This window comes from Bombyx mandarina, chromosome 11 (genome assembly GCF_030267445.1).
Source record: "Bombyx mandarina strain Sakado chromosome 11, ASM3026744v2".
Classification (NCBI taxonomy): domain Eukaryota; kingdom Metazoa; phylum Arthropoda; class Insecta; order Lepidoptera; family Bombycidae; genus Bombyx; species Bombyx mandarina.
This window is the reverse complement of record NC_143218.1, coordinates 4,762,005-4,784,760: the sequence shown is the minus strand read 5'-3', so window position 1 is coordinate 4,784,760 and position 22,756 is coordinate 4,762,005. Positions and strand designations below refer to the sequence as shown.

At 39.0% G+C, this 22,756-nt stretch overlaps 1 protein-coding gene across 1 annotated transcript in view; it reads right to left on the bottom strand.

The window, feature by feature from the left end:
* Positions 1–4,993: 4,993 nt before the first annotated feature.
* LOC114242802 (uncharacterized) overlaps positions 4,994–22,756 on the bottom strand; it is a 37,497-nt gene continuing 19,734 nt past the window's right edge. Inside the window, exons 19-33 of the mRNA XM_089731456.1 lie at positions 20,513–20,560; positions 19,594–19,638; positions 19,207–19,251; positions 17,470–17,490; positions 16,303–16,359; positions 15,867–16,040; positions 14,667–14,720; positions 13,657–13,707; positions 12,840–12,884; positions 12,095–12,115; positions 10,901–10,945; positions 9,153–10,819; positions 7,826–7,841; positions 6,049–6,087; positions 4,994–5,025 (exon numbers count right to left, since the gene is read on the bottom strand). Of these exons, the coding sequence (XP_089587582.1) occupies positions 4,994–5,025; positions 6,049–6,087; positions 7,826–7,841; positions 9,153–10,819; positions 10,901–10,945; positions 12,095–12,115; positions 12,840–12,884; positions 13,657–13,707; positions 14,667–14,720; positions 15,867–16,040; positions 16,303–16,359; positions 17,470–17,490; positions 19,207–19,251; positions 19,594–19,638; positions 20,513–20,560 (2,360 nt within the window). The remainder of the gene's footprint in view (positions 5,026–6,048; positions 6,088–7,825; positions 7,842–9,152; positions 10,820–10,900; positions 10,946–12,094; positions 12,116–12,839; positions 12,885–13,656; positions 13,708–14,666; positions 14,721–15,866; positions 16,041–16,302; positions 16,360–17,469; positions 17,491–19,206; positions 19,252–19,593; positions 19,639–20,512; positions 20,561–22,756) is intronic.

Below are 22,756 nucleotides of genomic sequence, written 5' to 3'. Positions count from 1 at the left end.
GTATAATCTTTACAAGTAAAATTGAATGGATTTAGTAAAAAAATATTGTATATTAATTGTTATAACAATCAAATTGTATATTTAATCATGATTCTTGTACAACCGGTAATGTATTTGAATAATAATAAAAGCCATATAAATATGTGTATAATTGTTGTGAAAACCAGATTGATTAAACCTAAACGCATTACTGCTTACTCAATATACCACCAGTAATAACGCATATGAAATTTTTTTTTGTCCGTTTTTATTTTTATTGCACGATGTTATTCCTTTACCGTGGAAGTAAATCGAGAACATTAAAATTTGTGAAGTACTTATTAGAACGATTTGTAGCTGCCTGCGGGATTCGAAAACCGGGCGTCTTATCCATTAGGCCGTGACGACTTCAAATCGTTTGTTTGGTAATTTTGGTAAAATAAATTATCGTTTCTTCGTTCTTTGTTCAGTTTTTTAATGTTTATTGTCGTGAATGCTATTGGAGGTTGATTTGTTGTGTGTTGAATAAAGATTCTTGCCTTAAATGTGTTTTATTTGATACATGATACTTGAAGTCGTCATGGCCTAAAGGATAAGACGTCCGGTGCATTCGTATCGAGCGATGCAACGGTGTTCGAATCTCGCTGGCGGGTACTAATTTTTCTAAAGAAATACGTACTCAACAAATGTTCACGATTGACTTCCACGGTGAAGGAATAACATCGTGCAATAAAAATGAAACCCGCAAAATTATAATTTGCGTAATTACTGGTGGTAGGACCTCTTGTGAGTTCGCACGGGTGGGTACCACCGCCCCGCCTGTTTCTGCCGTGAAGCACTGATGCGTTTCGGTTTGAAGGGTGGGGCAGCCGTTGTGACTATACTGAGACCTTAGAACTATATCTCAAGGTGTGTGGCGCATTTACGCTGCAGATGTCTATGGGCTCCAGTAACCACTTAACACCAGGTGGGCTGTGAGCTCGTCCACACATCTAAGGAATAAAAAAAAAAACAGATGCATGCGTTTGCTATAGGGTAGCGGGTCATACGGGCAGTTGACCGAGCCGTATAATCTTTATAAATGTCGGAGACGGTTATTACTTTAGTACCTAGCTAAACGAAACGCAGCACGATTCCCGAGAGATGGCAGCACGATTGCGGTATCGTCGGAACTGTTAACTTCGTGCTGCGACAGAGCCTAGCCGATGGAGGCGCGTAGATGCCATCACACTCACCAACCAGCCTTCTTGAAGAACGGTGCCTCCGTCCTAAGAAATGATACTCGTTTTCGTTTGCTAACGTCAAGAGAAGATTTCTAAATTGTTCTAAGATAACAAACGTGATTGGTGTACTCAATATCTCTCTTAGCTCGATCACCCTATTCGCTTCACGGCAGAAATAGGCAGGGCGGTGGTACCTACCCGCGCGGACTCACAAGTAGTCCTACCACCAGTAATTACGCGAATTATAATTTTGCGGGTTTGATTTTTATTACACGATGCTATTCCTTCACCGTGGAAGTCAATCGTGAACATTTGTTGAGTACGTATTTCATTAGAAAAAATCCTTCCTTATATTTGAAATGTAGTGTCCACAATTTGCTAGTTTTGCGCTCACTTTACGCTGAGCTTGCAGTGCGCCGACTGTCTCGGTTAGTGGCCGACTCACAGAGAAACAGATTCCAGTCGGATAAACTTTTCCTATGTTGAGGGTAAAGAACGTGAAATAGTCCAATACTCAATCTTTTCCTGTTTAATGGGTGAACCCAGTGCTTCTTTTTATTCTCTTTCAGCGCCACCATATACCAATTACTTCGAAAATATCCATCGTGACCAACACCACTCGTGCAAAAATAGTAAAGTGAAAATTCAGTCGGCCTAAATAAGCGGCTTAACGCACGAAAATTGATCTGAGCTTGCAGTTAACTTAAATTTCAGTTCGGCCACAAAGTGGCTCACTCAGTCGGCTGCTGACAGTTTGTCTACTGTCTACACAGCCCAAATATTAATGATATAGATATAAATATTACTATATTATATATACAATCGATTTTTCTCGACTTCTTCTTGGACTGACTCTGCCGGTGCAATAGTTAGCGGCCGTAACTTTTGTGCCGAGGATCATGGGTAGATTCGTATCCACATAGGGCATACATTCGTGTGGTGTGTGCTTAGTGCGAGTTTTTTAACGTTCTCGATAGTGTAAAAGTTAACTCAAATTTGTATGCAGTTGGAACAGCGCCCCTAGCGGCAAACGAAGGCAAACGTTCCAACAGCATACAAATTTGAGTTAACTTTTACGCTAGGTATCGAGAATGTAAAAAAACTGGCAACAGGTTTGTTTGCTCTTTGTCTCTGGGTTTTTACTATGGTACTCATTTAAGTGTATAATCTATGGTACTCATAACACAGGGAATCTTAATTAAGGGCATGGTGACCGTGCGTGATTTGTTCCCAGTTATTTATTATTTTACTTCAACAAAATTGTTAATGTTGTTATTTTTCTATACGTAATATTCAGTTTTTGTTGTAAATTGTTTTTTATTATTTTTACTAATATTACATTACTGTACAAAGTAATCTTGAAGTTTGACATCTGTCAGCCTTGACGTTTAGGATTACTTTTATTTTGAATCATATTTTGTGAGATGATTCGTGAGTGCGTGATACTCTAATATTGTTTTTAATTGCTTTCGTAGGCAGACGAGCATACGACCCACCTAATAGTGAGTGATTACTCTCGCCTATGGCCGTCATCAATGCCAGGGGGTACAGCGAAGCCGTTGCCTACTGTTAAGCACTCTCCACAAGCCTCGTTTGGAGAAGGAAATGTCATAGCGCTCGGGAAACCCCGTGGAGGGGGGTTCATTCCAAAGTCGGATGGTACGTCGCAAAAAAGATCTCTGGAAACGCATTGTGGATGAACGCAGTAGCTCCAGGTAGTGTATGAATGAACTCTACTCCGGTGGCGGGCGGTGCGATGGTGAAAACGAGATGATGGTATCATCTCAAACAGTTTCTTAGAGCACTCCATTCAGAGTCACCAATGCCTGAAGTGATAACCACGAACACCAGGAGACCACCGGCTGGTCACCATCGAGTGGAAGGAAGGGTTCGACGAGCGAACTAACACACTCCACAAACACAACCCCACCAAGTTTTTGGACGTTCGGACAATTAAAAATGCATTTTATCTGTTTCATTCATTTTTATTTCCACTATTTAAATTAACCGCACACGTAACTGTTTATTTGTTTTATTACTAAATTATTTTAAAACATTACAAAATTAATCGCTGGTCAGTTAAAAGGTATTAGAAAATGGCGGCGTTTTATCAGCTGTTAGTATAAATATTGCCGTTTCGCCCATAAAACCCTCATAAATGTTTTCCATAATCCCAACGATCCGAATGAGAAAGTAAAGTAATTGTGATTAGTTAAAAAAAAAGTTTAATAATGAATTCTGTGGATTTAATCTTAAAATAAATGTTTATGTGTTTTCGCGAATCCAAGAATGATTTCTTTTTTTTTGTGGTAAAGCAAATGAATAGGTTGTAATTATGATGTGTTCATTGCAGGTTTAGAAAATTATGTTAGAACAATTGATTTGTTTGATGTTTAGTTGTTCGGTTTCATGGTTCACGCTTCTTCACTGCGTTTTTCCTGTTGGCAATTTCAAAATATATAGATTAGTATAATATATAGGTTTTACGCATCATCTATATAATAATACGTGAAGCAAAAACTGTGTATCCCTTTTTACAAAAATTGCGCGGACGGAGGAGTATGAAATTTTTCACACTTATAGAGAATATAGAGAAGAAGTGCACAATGCTAATATTTTTTTAAAATAATGCATAAAAGATACATTACATCAATAAAGAAAACATTACACACACTACATACCATGTATTTGACGCACACACGCATGCATACTATTTATTGTCAAACTTTTGTTCTTGACGTCTATGGTCAAATTGAGAATAGATTAAATATTGTTTGTCTTTATTAAAAAAAAATTATAGTATAGCCCTGGCGAAATTTGTGATTATAGAAGTATAAATTATAATCATAATAGTGTACAAACTTACAATTTCAATTAATTATAGTCGAATTTCGACTACTGCGGGACCACTAGTATCCTTAATTATAACTGTTTTGACGCAAACCGTTCCATGGTTTATTGTCATCATATTGCAACTTTAGAATTGTAGTTTTTTTTATTGCTTTGATGAGTGGACGAGCTCACAGCCCACCTGAGGTTAAGTGGTTACTGGAGCCCATAGACATCTACAACGTAAATTCGTCACCCACCTTGAGATATGAGTTCTAAGGTCTCGGTATAGTTACAACGGTTGCCCCGCCCTTCAAACCGAAACGCATCACTGCTTCACGGCAGAAATACGTAGGGTGGTGGTACCTACCCGCGCAGACTCACAAGAAGTCCTACCACCAGAAATCACGCAAACTATAATTTTGCAGGTGGCAATTCGTATGTAGCGATGCACCGGCGTTCGAATCCCGCAAGCAAGAACCAATTTTTCTAATGAAATACGTATATATCAAATGTTCACGATTGACTTCCACGGTGAAGGAATAACATCGTGTAATAAAAATCACACCCGCAAAATTATAATTACTGATGGTATGACCTCGTGTGAGTCCGGGCGGGTAAGTACCAGCCTATTTCTGCCGTGAAGCAGTAATGCGTTTCGGTTTGAAGGGTGCAGTTCGGTTTGCAGCCGTTGTAACTATACTTGAGACCTTAGAACTCATATCTCAAGGTGGATGGCGCATTTACGTTGTAGATGTCTATGGGCCGGAGCCCATAGACATCTACAACCACTTAATACCAGCTGGGCTGTGAGCTCGTCCACCCATCTAAACAATAAAAATAAAATCTGTGTGCGTGTATGTATCCCGCATCAGTCCACGCTAGTATATCAGAGATTTTATCCTACAGACTTACACCTAACTATATACCGTCATTAGAAATATAGTAACAAATTATCTTTTTCACTTACCGCCCAGCAAGTATTTGAAGAGACCTGGAAATAAAAACGCTTTGCATTAATTAAAATTCGTTTAACATTCGTCACAGTCAGTCAAGTAAATTTCGTCTGCACATACAAACGAGAAAGCAAATGGCATTATCGTCGAGAAACACAACAGATTTATGATCTAATAGGGTCTTTATTTTGTAAAAATTCACCATTTTCTCCTGGGAGATGGAAAGGCACGCACGAAAAAAGCAATTAACGTTCAGATTGCTAGTGAGAATCCCTATCAAGTCAATTAAGAATCGAAACTCGAGAGAACCCGCTGAGGTGCTTAGAATCTGTGGCCATTAAGCCGGACCTTTGACTCTTTCTGTCTCTCTCTCAACCAATGTGAACACCAGCGCCGATCTTGATAGGTCGAAGTTTGAGTCATCACACCAATAAACTACTACCCGTAAATTGGCAGCAAATTACTTGAATGTTTACTTTTTTTATGAATGAGGGGTTACTGGTGGTTCGAACGCCTTTTTAGTTTCACCAGGACAGGTGGGCGAGCAAGGGCTCAGTCAGCAGAGGTGGGATTAGCTAACAGCTGCCCGAGCGCCTCCGAAGGAGACCTAACAACTCAAGAGCAACTGCTTCGCGAATGAATCTACTGCCGGATCGGAAGCGCGACCCACTGAGAAGATCTGGCGAGAAACTCAGTGGGCTGTGTTTGAGGGTTAATTTATTCGTCGAGCCCTTCGTCGCAAGCGACGGGTTCGACGAGAACGATGACCGGTGTTTAAGGTACCTAAAGCACCGTTAGTGGATCGGGAGGATCCGAAATTACGTGTTTTGGGCGACGTCGATTGTTGACATTCGGTCCGCAGGATCGGGAATGTAGTTAGGCTTTTGGGGTCGTCATCAGCCCAGAGACATCCACTGCTGGACATAGGTGTCTCATTAGTCGTAATGACGGCTCCGATGCTGCCCGCATTGAGAATGGTCGTTCTTCGCTGTGGAGGTTCACCCATGCTACGTCTCACGGTGCAAGGTCACCACCCGGGAACTTATTAAATGTATACGTACCACCAACTAAGCCCGGGCTATGGCCGCCTGCTTCTGTATCTGAGATCAGAAAAAGAATTCATTTGAGAATGCATTTCAAATGTCAGTGACCTTTTGACAGGAGTTTTTGGCGGGAACGCGACGCGCGGTGTTGAGTGAATATTGTATTTTATAATAAATTCATTTAGTGTTTTTTCAGGTTTAAGTGTTTAATGACGGGGTTTATAAAAAAAATGTCCACTGAAAAGTCTAAGTAAGTACCGATTTTCCATGCTGTGCAGTAAATTAATTGGAACCTTATTTAAATCTTATAACTATATAATTTATAAATTCAAATTATCTGACTTATATACATTACTATATTAAATATTATTATTAGTATTATTAAATATAAATCGTTAACAATCCGTATAAAATTTTTGTTATTTTACTGTTTAAAAATGCTATAATTTTATTGAAAAATAAAAGGCTTTTTCTTTAATTTTATTGATTTAAGTATGGACCTACTGATTTTACTATATCCTCCTTTTTCTGAGATTGTATTTCGTTCATCTTAACTCGTTTCTTTTATTCTCATATCAAATTGATTGAATTCTTAAATTAATTAATCAACTTCATCTCATTTCGCTTCATATTATTTTTATATTAAAAGAGAATGTAAGGAGAAAGATGTCAAGTATTAGAATTACGTATGCCATTAATATTGCTCCGTATACTTAGGTCCTACTCTACGCGGAAGCAGCAAAATTTATCAAAATGGCCGTGACATGAATTTCAGAGGAACATTCTAGACGCGGTAGCTTCAAACTGCGAGAAACATATTGAGAGGTGAACGGCTAATTGTTTTAAATTTCACATTAAGCGATATTTTTGCAACTATATAGAACAGCCATTTAAAATTTAAAATTCAGGAAAAAATATCATAACAAAAAAAATTTTGCTATTTGAGTAGGGTAAACTTAATTGAAGCACAATTAAAAACATCGATTCTTTTTATGCTAATACCGAATAAAACTCACTTTTAATTACAAAGATAAATGTCGCGTGTTAAGCAAAGTGTCGCCTTTCACTCCTCGAATATCTAAATGTTTCCATTATACAAGAACCACATAAACATGATTGCAGATATAGGTATATTTAAGGTTTTTTTTTTGTATAGCTAGCTGATTTACTCTTGCTTCGAACCCCATCAATAATGATTTGTAATACTTTTAAAATAGTGAAGCGAATTGCGTGAAAAACGAAAATTTCAAAATTTTGAGTTAGAGTAGTGTTCATTGGAGACATCGATGTGATAAAATAAACTTAAGTTTTCGTAATGAAAACTTCTGTCGCATAATTAAAGATACACGTTGTGATTTTAATTATGATTATCAACCCTAGTCATTCATATAACTTATAATGAATATCCTTTTAACACAAAAAAATAAAACTTCAGAGGTGTCAAGGGACACCCGGATGGAACGAAGTTCCTTTCGATTAGTGAAGGAATTGTAATTTTTTTTTAAAGTTATAATAATAAATTACGGCATTATGAAGAAGAAAAAAACAATACTATGAACTAAATTACTATTGTTGAAACGCTATCTCGAGAAACTGTACTCATTACGCGGACCAATCGGATACGAGCAATGTCACGCGATAAGCGCCTACACGTTCATTGGTCAGAATGACGGATCTAAAAAGTGTCGTGACAACTTTTCGTAAGAATTTTTTCCGTCTAGCCCCCTTTCACAACGCGCGATAAGGAACTTCGTTCTAAAAACTCCTCTTTTCAAAACATGAAATAAATACTTACTCTCACCTCCGTGAATCTGTAAATAAAGAATTTAATTATTATTTACATATTTATTGTATGCAGTTTTTTTTTAAACGTAAATTCTACTCATTCTTTCGCGATGACACTTATCAATGACGTGGACTAATTCAGTGTGAGAACTCGTTGAATAATGGAATATAAGTTTTAGATTAATAAACTATCGAAGAGTGAAAAGCCATTTTGTTTAAGCAACATTATTATCTTTGTAAATAAAGGTGCGTTTTATTTGGTATCAGAATCAACAGTTCGATATTTTTAATTGGAATTCAATTGAGTTTACTTCATTTAAATAGCTGAAGAAGTTTTTTTTGGGTTATGATATTGTTTATCCAAATGTTTAGGTAAGCTTTAAATGGCTCTTATGTGAAGTTGCAAAAATTTCCCTTAAAACAATTAACCTTTTACCCCTCGATATTTACAACAGAGAGCTTAAATCATTAACGAGTCTCTAATCTTCTTCACATTTGTTAGTCAGTAGTGTTGTTACATTATTTACGTAAAATTAATGTGTGAAGCAAAAACTTTGTACCCCTTTTTACGAAAATTGTGCGGACGGAGGAGTATGAAATTTCTCACACTTATAGAGAATATAGAGGAGTGCATGCAGAATGCTAATTTTTTATTTTTATTATGCGTAAAAATACATTAAAACAATTAAAAAAATAAAACATTACACACCACCATGTATTTGACACAACACAGATTTATATATTCTTTGTTATTGTCAAACTTTTGTTATTGCCTAAAGCCTGTGGTCAAGCGTGGTCTAATTGAGAATAGATTAATATTGTTTGTCTTTAATATTATTTGTCTATAGTGTAGTCTTGGCGAAGCCTGTGATTATAGAAGTATAATAAATATGTAGTCTTTGACAATAGAACCAATAATAATGTTCAAATTTATAATTTTGTTAATTATAGTCGAATTTCGACTATTGGGCGATCACTAGTTTTTTTATTGCTTAGATGGGTGGATGAGCTCACGGCCCACTTGGTGTGAAATGGTTACCGGAGCCCATAGACATCTACAACGTTAATGCCGCCACCTACCTTGAGATATAAGTTCTAAGGTCTCAAGTATAGTTACAACGGCTGCCCCACCCTTCAAACCGAAACGCATTACTGCTTCACGGCAGAAATAAGCAGGGTGGTGCTCATAGCCATTATTTATGGCATTATTGATGCCATTATTTACTCTCTTTAAATGTTGTATCACATAAAAACATTTAGCGAAACTCCAATCGCACGTCGGAATTTGAAACGCCAATTTTTCTAAAGCGAAAAAAAACAGAAGCATTTCAACTCACTTTATCCTGCCCGTTTTCATTTATATTTCTGTAGTTCTTTTGCTGATAACCGCTCCCCTGCTGAGGTCCATATCCAAACTGTTTATGTCCGTAAATATTATTTTGGTTGGTTCCGACGTTGTTTGCGAGTTGCCCGGGATTCTGTATCCTGAAATCGTTTGGCGATGGAACGTGGCCACTGTGATTTAGAAGTGAACCTTCGATTTGCGTATTCACTGCATTACGATCGCTCGAATATCCCCTATGGTATTGTTCACCTATTGCCCTTAATTTGTCTTCGCCAATGTTATTGACATGTCCATTATAGAGTCTATTGTCTCCGTTATATTGATTTTGGGTGTTTGCTTGTGATCCTAAAGCACCGTAAGCTACGCTCCCAGAGTTTGCGTTTTGAACCTGTGATCTTCCCGCTTCTAAGTAAGCGCTCCCGAGCTCATTGATATGGTTTCGCTGTTGGCCAATAAGCTGCGGTCCTGCCGTGGCGTAAGCAAATTTATTCGCGTTTCCATAACCGCCTTGAAAATGTCTCTTTTCTAAGTTATCAGTTCCACCTTCATTATTAGGGCGTTGGCCGTTCGCTTGCGATTGAGCCGCAGCATAAGCTAGGCTACCGGCAATTTCTTGCTCGCCCTGCGATTTTGCTTCCTCTAAGTAAACAGTTCCACGTCCATTATAAAGCCCTTGCTGTTGGCCGTTCGCTTGCGATTGTGTCCCAACGTAAGCAACGCTACCGAAATTTCCTTGTCCGCCCTGCGATTTTGATTCTTTTAAGTAAACCTTTCCACCTCCATTATTAAGGCCTTGCTGTTGGTTGCTCGCTTGCGATTGTGCCGTAGCATAAGCAACGCTACCGGAATTTCCTTGTCCGCCCTGCGATTTTGATTCTTTTAAGTAAACCTTTCCACCTCCATTATTAAGGCCTTTCTGTTGGCTGCTCGCTTGCGATTGTGCCGTAGCATAAGCGACGCTACCGGAATTTCCTTGTCCGCCCTGCGATTTTGCTTCCTCTAAGTGAACAGTTTCACCTCCATTACTAAGGCCTTGCTGTTGGCTGTTCGCTTGCGATTGTGCCGTAGCATAAGCAACACTTCCGGAATTTCCTTGTCCGCCCTGTGATTTTGCTTCTTCTAAGTAAACAGTTCCATCTCCATTACCGAGCCCTTGCTGTTGGCTGCTCGCCTGCGATTGTGCCGTAGCATAAGCAACGCTACCGGAATTTCCTTGGCCGCCCTGCGATTTTGCTTCCTCTAAGTAAACAGTTCCACCTCCATTATTAAGCCCTTGCTGTTGGCTGTTCACTTGCGATTGTGCCGCAGCATAAGCAACGCTACCGGAATTATCTGTATTCGTGTTATACACTGCGTTACGCGGGCCCGCCTCAGCATAGGCATAGCCTGCCGCGTTATTGCCAGAAGGGTCGCCCTTCCTGACGATAATTACTTTTCTTATACCAGTTTTGCTCCCGGATTTTTCGTATACTTTACTGCCGTTCCTTCTATTCCGGTTCGCACGACGGACTTGGTCGTGCACGTGTCGGATGATCACGTATTTTATGTTAGGATGCTCCTCGATGTAGTCCGTGGTCCCGTCCAGAATGACGCCCTCAAGCGCGTTCGCTTTGCAGAAGGTCAGATCTTTGTATATCTTGGATACATAGATGCTTAAATCTGAGAAGCAATTGATTAGATCAATACTTAAGTTCGACTTGATTATTCTGTTAATATATAAAAGTTATTGTTATGACTCACCAATTTGATAGTAGTTTCCGACGTATTTGAAGTAATTCAGGAATCCTTTGACAAAAAAATATTAAACATAAAAACGAATATTTGGAAATGTTAATTCGGGTCCTAGGAATAGGTATGGGATAATGGTACATGAAGCACACCTTATATCTAGACTCCGACGGTTGTTTGATTGGTACAAATCCACATAAATATCTTACTAAAGTTGATAAGAAATTTGCTTGGGGCCCTACGAGTGAGGAATTTCGTCACTAAAGTCGGGTATCCTGGTTAAATGTGCAATACAATGTGAAAATTCCACTCGTGAGAAGCTAGTCGTCGCGGCCTAATAGATAAGACGGCTGTTGAGTTCGTAACTAGCGATTCGAATGTACCTAGGTTCGAATCCCGCAGGCTGACGACCAATTATTTCTAATAAAATACGCATTTAATTCATCTTCACGATTGACTTCGACAGTAAAGGAATATCACCGTAATGTAGGATTGGTAAGAACGGAACGTATGAAATGGTTTGGAACGGAGCGTTAAGATGTGAGTGACAGAAAAGGGTAAGAAAGGAAAAAGAGAATGACAGAAAAAAAGGAAGATGGTGAAGTCGGGTAAGGCCAATAAAGGTGTTAGGATATTCTTTTATTAATGTAATAATAACAGAAGATTTTGGAAGAGTGGAAGTCTGATTTTATGCGCTGCAATACCTATTCTACAATAATTAATATATATATAATTGGAAGACATGAGTGGATGAAGGGGATATTATTATAATACAATTTGTTAATTTTGAGAAAACTGACAATAAACTTTTGTTACTTGTACTTTTTCTTCGTCAATACTATAATTCCTTCATCACATGCGATTTCTAAACAGCCTTTAAATCCAGAGTTTTAAAGTCTTATATGGTTTATAGGCGCATAGCGCGTACGTTCGATGTGAAAACTCAAAAATCTTTAAAATGATACTTAACCCCTTCATCCACTAATGTCTTCAATTGCTGAAGACATAGATTGCGAGTCGCTGAATTGATGTGATAGGTCCGGTAAACCAATTAACACATCATTGAGGCCGTGTGCTTCAACCACATGTGTATATCCAAGAAAAACATAACACGACACACTGAATAATGAAAAATCGCGACTGATTAATAACTAAACTGAAATAAAAGAGAAAGAGAAAAAATAATTGCTTTAATTCCAGACTTACCCTCAGCCATGAACTGTCCAACTGTAATTGAAAATTGTAAATTCAAATTACATTAATTACAATTAAAATATAATTACCTACACTTAATTTTTTTTATACATGTCGGCGTTACCATTTAGTTAACTAAAAATAGTTGCAGTAAACTGTTTCCTTAATGTTACTCATGTCAACAATTGTTTGAGATGGTATTCAAGAGAATTAATGACTAAGCTACCCCCACTGTTCTACTATAGATAAGAGTGACTATTGTCGCACAAATCATACCCGATCCGGTGGACCGAATGATAAACAATCGACGTCGCCCTAAACACGTCATTACGGATCCTCCCGATCCATTAACGGTGCTTTTAGGTACCACAAGCACCGGTCACCGTCCTCGTCGAAGGGCTCCACAAGTGAATTAACCCACAGACACAGCCCACTGAGTTTCTCGCCGGATCTTCTCAGTGGGTCGCGTGTCTGATCCGGTGGTAGATACTGCGAGGCACTGCTCTTACTAGGGCCAGTGTTAGCAACGCTCCTGGCTTGAGCCCCGTGAGCTCACCTACAAGCTCGGCGAATCTAGAATAAGCCCTCGAGGTTACTAGAATAGGTAGGAAACAAAAAAAACGCACAAAAGATTCCGGCTCGAGCAGCCGAACGAGGCGGAGCTCTCTGACGGAACCAGCCAGCCCTATGAGTCATACATATTTGTTTCAATATAATTGAAAATGTTTTTTAATAGAATAGGTACATAGCGACTTACGTCCTGACTTGTAGCTATTCCCGAGCGCGCCCAATATGGTTGTCGCTGAAAGGAAATAAATATTATATATTAATAATATTAGATAATTATATAATATTAGAAATATTAAATATAAATTGATATTACTGGTGGCAGGACGTCTTGTGAGTCCGCGCGGGTAGGTACCACCGCCCCGCCTATTTCTGCCGTGAAGCTGGAATGCGTTTCGGTTTGAAGGGTGGGGCAGCTGTTGTAACTATACTGAGACCTTATAACTCATATCTCAAAGTAGGTGGCGGCATTTACGTTGTAGATATCTATGGGCTCCGGTAACCACTTAACACCGGGTGGGCCGTGAGTTCGTCCATCCATATATGCAATACTTTTGATATTTATTTTATTTTTTGTCTTATTATTATTTATACTTTATTCCGAAATTATTGTTATTGTTTTTATTTAATTTTTATATTCTATGTAAAATGTTATTGTTAATGAATATATCGATTAAGACCAGCTGCACGCACGAAAAAGTGTCACGTTCCGCCCGAGCAAGTGTGCAAGCGAGAGCGCGGAACAAGCGATAGAGAGGCACGATTGGCCCAAGCGTTAATTTATCAAAAAGAATTGTAATTATCAAATTACCTCCTTTTTTGTATTACACAGAATTATCACAATTCAGTGATAACAATTCAATTCATAAAATTATGCAATTTTTCATTAATGTTTCTATGTGACGCTTTATCACGTTAAGCTATCGTCCGTAAATCGACTTTACAGACAAACAATTTTTGAACTGTTTAGCATGTCTGTCTTATTAAAGTTCCGTTGAGTCACTTACTTCTTGCGAATGTAGCTGCTAAGTGCTCCACGTTCCATTCCTCTGGATCTTCTGTGAAATAAATAAATAATAGCAACTTAATTGATTGGTTTAATAATCGTCCGTCTGGTGTAGTGGTAAGTGACATGGTCACTACACTAGGGGGTCGCGGGTTCGAATCCCGCCAAGGGAAGATATTTGTATGATAAACGTCTTTTCCAGGGTTATGGATGTATATTAAATATATGTATGTGTATAATAAAAATCTTACATTTATTTCCGATATCTGGTACCTGTAACATAAGTTCTTTACGAACTTATCACGGGACCAGTTAACGTGGCGTGATTGTTAGTAAAATATTTATTATTATATTTATATTTATTAATGGCCAATTCTAATATAAGTAAGAAATAGTGCTATAGTCCCTAAGTGATATATATCGTAGGTACTATCAATAATAATAATCTATAATCCCTAGTAATATGCATACATATCTATATATTAATACGTGAAGCAAAAACTTTGTACCCCTTTTTACGAAAATCGCGCGGACGGAGGAGTATGAAATTTCCCACACTTTTAGAGAATATAGGGAAGGAGGGCAGAATGTCATTTTTTTAATTATGCATAAAAAATACATTAAATCACTAAAAAAAACATTACACACCATGTATTTGACACAACACACATTTATACAAGTCTGTGGTCAAATTGAGAATAGATTAAATTGTTTCTCATAATATTATTTGTCTATAGTGTAGTCTTGGCGAAATCTGTGGTTATAGAGATTCTATTGTCAAAGACTATTTAAGTATAATAAATAGTCTTTGACAATAGAATCTTAATAGTGTACAAACTTATAATTTCAATTAATTATAGTCGAATTTACACTACCGGGGCACTAATTATTATGTGTTTCTAACATATTTTTAAGAAATCACTGTTAAGAACATTAATATGGATTAATATTTAATATTTTGTCTAAAATAAATGAATTTAATAATAATAGTGCTATTAAGTTTACACTTACGTTCATAAAAAATGGATATTTGGTGAATCGACTGCGCTATTACAGCTGGAGAGCCTGTAACAGAATATCGTGATCAGATCGCATCTGCGTGGCCTCCAGCAAGATCACAAATGACCGATCAATTTCGACATAATTATCTGTGATATTTTGTGTAGCCAGGCCGGATATCGGCTGCTACTCTATCCCGCTGTAACTGCTATGCAGCTAGAATCCACAGTGGTGATCACACGATGAAACTGAGCTCAACAGAGAAAAGGCTCCCACAAGAAATCAGAAGACCGTAGGGGCTTAGATAGCGGTTTCCTTTCCTCGAAAATTGTGGGACAATTGATAATAAAACTATGTCTTTGGCAGCTTGACATTGTGAAGTTAGATGTCAGTTGAGTTTCATATCCTTATACTTTAAGAACTTGACAGGACTTTTACTATCATTAATTGATTATATTAGTGGACGAATAAGGACATTAGCCCCCTTTTGTACTATGGTAGTGGCATCATGGGCGTCACTTCCCCCTTGAACCATGAGATCATAGTTGGTGCTGTAACGTGTGTAGTTCTGTCACAGAAATAGGCAGACCGATGCTTGCTTACAGCAATGTCGATTGGTGACCAAAGTACGCTGCTGCAGTGAATGTCTTAATTGCTTTATGACACGCCCGGAATGAGACGCGACGCCGCTAGGTTCCAGGTCACACATCCACTTGGTACAGCCTTCAAACATTCGGTTACCGTACGTCAGGAAAAGCGCAATGGTGGGACGAATCCACCGGCCTGCGATCTTATCAAGAGCACTTGGATAGAAATTAGGAACACATTTGCGGATACTACTACAACTGACTGTTGTCCAGGGTTTTGCAGCGGCTATAGCTTGATATCTGATCAACCACATAGGTGCTACCACCAAACCTTGAGATACGAGTTCTAAGTCTCAGCTTTTACTGTACCACGGCTGCCTTTGCAACACAATAGGCAAGGTTATGGTACACCCACAGTTATATTGGAGCCTTTAAAATTGGACGGCGGTTTGAACTTAAGTAATTTTTTTATTGCTTAGTTGGCTGGGCGTGATCACGGCCGACCTGGTGTTAAGTGGCTACCGGGGCCCATGGACTCCTACGACGTAAATGCCGCCACTTACCTCGAGACATCAGTTCTAAGTCTCAGTTTTAACAGTACTGTGATGAGACAAATATACCGTACCGATTAACTGGTGTGGCGCCTTCCCTTTTCCGTGCTGACTGAGCATGGTCTCAATTGTGTGTTTGATGCCCACCAGGCCCAGGTCTCGCACCAGTTGGCTGCGGCTTTCGCAAGTCGGGAACGAGGTCCAGCCCCAAGCAGATCCGAAGCTGGCGTCACAAACGTACGCTAACTCTGAAGTGAGACAACGAGAGTCAAAGTTTTGGGTATTTGTTTTAACATCAAAACTACATGTCGCACAAATATTCCGACTCGAGCAGCCGACTGAGGCGGAACTTCAATTAAGTTTACTTCATTTAAATAGCTGAAGAAATTTTTTGGTATGATATTTTTTCCAGATTAAATTTTAAACGGGTCTCCTGTGAAGTTGTTGCTGAAATGTCGCATAAACCAAAATATAGCCTTTCACCCTTCAATCTGTGCACATGACATATACCTGGAAATTCTTGCTTCAGCGGAACGCAAGTTTGCGTTTTGAGGATCACCATGACCACTGAAACAAACAAGTGCCGTAAAAACAACTGGACCGAGTTAAAAATCACAAAATGCAAAGCCTAAATGGAAATACGGCAGGATATTAGAGCGAAGTTATAACATTATTGTGTCCACATCGGTCCTTGACGCGAGTGAGAACTGTCAAGTTGAGCAGACGTCTGGCACTGCAGGGGCTCTCAAACCTGTTTTGTCTAGTGTCCACTTTGAGAATAAATTAATTTTTAGCGCCCCCATTTTTTCACCTACTTTAAAACCACTATGGTGAGAGCTTAGTCGGTGTCTAAGAGTCCTCCCAGATGAAATTACAAATCGCTTCTCAAGCCTCTACACAACGCCCCCATTGCTTTTTCTGGGTCTCTTACCGCCCCCTTTAGACCTGCAGCGCCCACAAGGTAATCGTCCACTTTGGGAAAGGCTGTCTTGGAGTTACGTTATTTGGGAAACCTGCCTTGGGGATCGGCACGTATAGGCACCACCGCCCTGCCTGTTTCTGCCGTGAAGCAGTGATGCGTTTAGGTTTGAAAGGCGGGCTAGCTGTGGTACTGTTTAAATGTGGCTTGTCGCTGTCTGTGGCCTCTGGGAACCAGTTCCAGCCGCGAGTTCGAGTAGACGAGCAATAAACGAACTAAGCTGTCAAATAATGGATTTAGGACGAGAGCTGCCCTTAGACTTCTGCGAAGTCTTAGATGTCCTGCCTCCACGAGAGCACCCAGCCAAGGGTTCCATTAGAAGCAGAAGCCTCTTTTCCTGTAATACCAGTACCGTCGATCCTCTGCAGTGTTTCGAAAATAAGTGGTAATATGTTTAGCCGACTTCAAATAGGAAGGTTACCAATATGATTTTGTGTTTTTTTTTTGGTGCGCTATTTTATTTATAGAAGAACTGATTTCGTTGTATTTTATTATTTTAATTTATTTAAATGTTGCTTTTTGTGTTGGATCATTTAAATTTCATCGAAATTCGAGCGGAACTTTTTGAGTAATCCCTAATAACTAATGCACGTTTAATTAAGTTCCAGGCTGCATCGACGATGTACTCATTTTATTTTGTCGAAGTCGGCTGGTGATTTCCTTTGATTTTGTTACAATTTCGGTATTTCCATACTCACTGTCAGCGAAGCGGGTACCAACTGTGAACAGAATGAGTTACTTTAGTGTCTGTTTTAAAGTTTGTTTAAGCGCGATTTTCGTTAAGAGCTTTTTTCATCGTGAAACTTAAGCTATTCCGCTTTTTACAAAACATCGATTTAGTTTCGTGCTTATACAACTTGTTATTTAATTGAAACTTTAAAACGCAAGCGGGATTTGAACCCTGGTTATTGTCGCATCACTCGTCACAAGTGCACCGGCCTTCTTATCGTTTAAGCCGCAACGACCCGCAATTAGCTTACCTATTTATTTATCTATGTTCAGCCCTTTTATACCCACTGCTGGGCATAGATCTGCTCTTTTTATGCTGTAATATCAATCGTGTTTCTCATCCACGTCCGTATTTGTGGCTTGGGTCTTTCATTGGCACCTCTACGACCTAAGCTTAGCCATCAAACCATCATTGTTCTACTCCATCTGTTATCATTAAGTTTTTTTCTTTTCTTTTTTTTTCCTATCTATGCTGATAGCCTTGAGAGGCTATTTCAGCTTTTCCTTGACGTGTAGGTGAGTTCACGGGGCTCAAGCCGGAGTGTTGCTAACACTGGCCCTAAGAAGGGCAGTGCTTCACAGAATCTGCCACCGGATCGGAAACGCGACCCACTGAGAAGATCCGGCGAGAAACTCAGTGGGCTGTATCTGTGGGTTAATTTACTCGTCGAGCCATTCGTCGCAAGCGACGGGTTCGGCGAGGACGGTGACCGGCTTACGTCTTGCCGACGCTCCAGCCCGATTTCACATCAGATCCGCTGCTCTCTGACCGACATAATACTTACACCCGTATCTTTAGTCGTTTACACGAGCTTAACTCGACTCGACTCAACCTCCAACACGCGTTTTGGTATGATTAGTCGTAAAAATAAACTCCACTCAAACGTCCTTGGAAAAATTTCCTAACCGGAGTGAAGTGACCGAACTGTCAAGTTAAGGTACGTCGCGACGTACCTTGAACGTTCCTCAAGGCTGGTTTTCTATCGATGTCCAAATAGTATGTGGACCGCAAATGGAAATATATGATATTGTTGTGCAATGGCCTGGATCTGTGCATGATTCCCGCATATTTTGATAATTTAAGTTTGATAATATTTATTAATAAAGTAAATAGTTCGAGGTTAGACATTTGAAACTCTTTATTTTATTTACCTACATAAGAGACATATTTTGCTTACTACCTGATAAATAAAGTCAATGCGATTATAAGTTTTATTTATATAATAATAAACTGGTGGTTGTGGAAAAGCACTTCAACAACACGATGCAACCAAAATCACACAAAAGCGGCGAATAAAAATACAAAGCCGGATCCTAAATCTAAAATAATAATAAGTTAGAAAATAAATAATACACTTTCAGATTTACCGCACGCACACATATTTACGAATAACTCAGCAACCAAAACATCAAACAAGTTCATCTAGTGTCAAACAGACAGCGGCAGCTTGACTTTGAAATTAAACAATGACCATAGACTACAGAACTCTATGGGTTTGATGCTAGCTTGATCAAATTTTCATCATTATTACCTCACTCGAGGACAGTTGAGGAATATTGTAATGGTCGACTAAAAATACCAAACTCGAGTAAGTTTGGAGGGAATTCTCGAGCATCATCGGATGAGTTAAGAGTGGAGGACTATTTTACGAAACGTCTAAAGATACGGGCATTATAGTCGATAATTATGAAACTGTCAAACTTACGTGTCGGAATCCAGCCGTCGACTATAAGGCTGATGGCTCTGACGGCTGTGAACAAATAGTTCGGTTTACAAATAGCTCAATCGGGAAAAATAGTGTGGTATCCACCAAAAGAATGTTAGGTGTGTAATAAATTATTTCCTTACATTATATGTTAAATTAGTTTTCGTTATCGTGTTGTTTTGTCGTACAGATGTAAGGATCCATTGTGTACAAGCTCAGTACTTTGTCTTGCTTAGTCGTGCGCACATGCCTTATGTTGCAAGACAGTTTTTGTTTCTTTTTACTTGTGTTTTTTATGTATCTTGTTTGTTTTATATATCTTGTTTTAGCTTGTGGTGTGTATTGTGCCTAATAAATAAAATAATAATAAATATGAACGTAACTCACTTGCGACAACCGTGTCTATAGCCTCCCGGAAGCTGCGCGGAGAACCTGCGGGAAAATTGTCGGGTTAAACGAACGTATGTTTCAGAGTCGGTGAAGGTTGTGTGGAATGATTGCGTCACATAGATGGCACAGACAAAACATAGGAAGCATTGTATTGGGGTGACGTGGGAGTCCATTGGCATCATCAATGATGTCACTTAATTGTACTGTATACTCGTGGTTCTTTGACGTCACAACCCCACCCCAACGGAAATGAACAAAATATAACCCGCAAAATTATAATTTGCGTATTTACTGGTGGTAGGACGTCTTGTGAGTCCGCACGGGTAGGTACCACCATTTGGCCTATTTCTGCCGTAAAGCAGTAATGCGTTTCGGTTTGAAGTGTGGGGCAGCCGTTGTACTGTTAAAAGTGAGACCTTACAACTCAGGTGGCGGCATTTACATTATAAATGTCTATGGGCTCCGGTAACCACTTAACATCAGGTGAGCCGTGAGCTCGTCCACATATCAAAGCCATAAAAAAATGTAGTTTCTTTTAAGGGTAATGTGTAGTTAAAATGTAGTTTCTTCTTGTCCTTATAACCACTATGTATGATCGGCGCTGCATTTCTTCTTTATCCATTCAGGCTTATCATACATCAGCTCAGCAAACATATTCTTCTCTCGCAATTCCTCTTTCGCGCAGTCTATGAACGTATTTTTAGAACGTTTCCTAAATAAATTACCGTCACTCTTGCTGGTCGATATGGACATAGAATACTGGCTAAACACTCAGTGTTGTTGTCCACTCTCCACTGAATCTCTTAGTCGCCAGCAACGGGTTGAAATGGTTTACCATTTTAGGACACAGCCGAACACAGTCACTAGTCAAATTGAATGCGTGTAATAAAGACATCGAATTGTTGTGTTTGCTTACGTTTTCTGGACAAGCTACTGAAGAGAGCTGCAGACTTCTCGCATTTACCTGAAAATAGATATATTTGTGGGGTTAGAGAGAGAGAAACGGAGAGAGAGAGATAGAGAGAGAAAGAAAACATTCAACAAGTAGCTACATTTGTGCAATAGTCTGTCTTATCGCTCTAAAAGCGATCTCTTCCAGGCAACCGTTTTGTTTACAGAAATTCTTGAAAAAATAAAGCTACTGCAGGTATGTTGCTTTGCAATATTAATAATACATTCTTAAAGAAAATACATACATAACAATAAATAGAGATATATATATATATACATAGTCAGGTCATAAATTCTGTCACATGTTTAATGTAAAATAATTGAAACAAGTTTATTCATTATGTAACCATTCATATACCAAAATGAACTTAACAAAACATAGATTCTTATGACACTAAAGTTTATTTAAAATGACCTCCGTGATTTTGAATACAGGCCTTCAATCTGCGCGGCCAGTCGTCTATCGCAGCACGAACGAGGTCCATGTCAATATCGGCGGCTGCCTTAATCAAGGATGTCTTGAGTGACTCCAAATTGGGATGAGGCTTTGAGCACGCCTTTTCCTCCAAGTGTTGCCATATCTTGTAATCTAGCGGATTCAAATCTGGACTGGAGGAGGGCCAGTCTTCGTGCCGGATGAAGTCGATTTCACGCGCCGCCAGCCAGTCTTGTGTGCTCTTCGCTCTATGAGCTGGCGCCGAATCTTGTTGGAATACCCAGTGCCTGTTATTGAACATGGTATGAGAAACAGGTTCCACAAGGTTCGTCAGGACTGTATTTTGATACACAACTGCATTCGTTTTTACACCTTTCTCATAAAAATGTACCTCTACTAAGCCCCAATAAGAAACTTCCAACCATACCATGAGCGAGGATGGAAAATGACCTCGTTGGACACGCGGAATACGGTTGCTCGCTTCTTCACTACTGTGTGCGTACACCTTATCATTTTGTTTGTTGTAGCTCTCTTCTACGGTAAAAATTTTTTCATCCCAAAAAATTATTTCCCGATATTTTTTTCCCGCGTACCGCTTCAACAAAGCGCGGCATCTCTTCAGTCTCAGGTCCATTAGACGAGCATTCAAACGATGTCCTGTTTTTCTTCGATATGCCCGAAGCCCTAAGTCTTCATTTAACACCCTTTTCACCGTGGTTCTGCTTAACCCCATCTGAAGGGCCAACAGTTTCTGCTTACGTTTGGGATTTTTTTGAATTCGCGCCTTCACAGCTTTTATCACTGCTGGAGTCCTAACAGACCGAGGGCGACCACTTCTTGACCTGTCATCTACACTAGAGTCTTCATTGTATCGTTTGATGGTACGATAAACGAATCTTTTGGTCATATTCAAATTTTTCAGTATGTTAAAAATTTGAATTGGCGCGTAACCGCAACGATGCAACGCAATAACTGCAACACGGTCTTCTTTAAGCGTCCACTCCATATTTAAAAATGAGTAAAATTCTAAAAGTATACATTTTTATTTTCATGAACAATTCGAAATTCGAATTCAATAAACTTTTTTGTGGCCAGCATTCTAAAAGAAAAGTTTTTACTGTGTGACAATACTTATGACCTGACTAGTTATATATATATACCGTTAAATCATAATAAATCAACAGTATGGATAAAGCATAAGTAATATCTAAGTAATAAATAAAACTATTAACGATAACTAATAACTATAAAAGAGCTTATATACAAACATGCAATACAACACGTAACACTTTTAAATATTTAAATATGGGTCTGCATTCATTGGTGGCTTTGCGTACTAAGAATCTATCTATTTCTTGCACTTTGATGTCCCTACCTATTTGCTGATAGTCTAAGGTTGAGCCCGTGAGCTCACCTACCCGTCTGGGCGTAGCCGGAATAGCCTCATAAGGTACCAACGAATAGGTAGGGAAAGAAAAGCATACATAGCACCGATAGAATTGAAGTGATTTAACTAAAAAATATAATAAAATGAATTTTTAATACTTCGAACGACCTATGAACATGTGAGGCCTATAAAATCAAAGGCAGCTAAATCGAAGTTTGTCAAATATTCAGGTAAACTACAAAAATCGACCCTAAGCACGTCATTACGGATCTTCCTGATCCATCGAAGTACTGCTCTCGTTAGGGCCAGTGTTAGCAACACTCCCGGTTTGAGAAACTGAAAAAACTTTGTTCGGGTAGTTACGATATTCTTTATTTTAAAGCAGA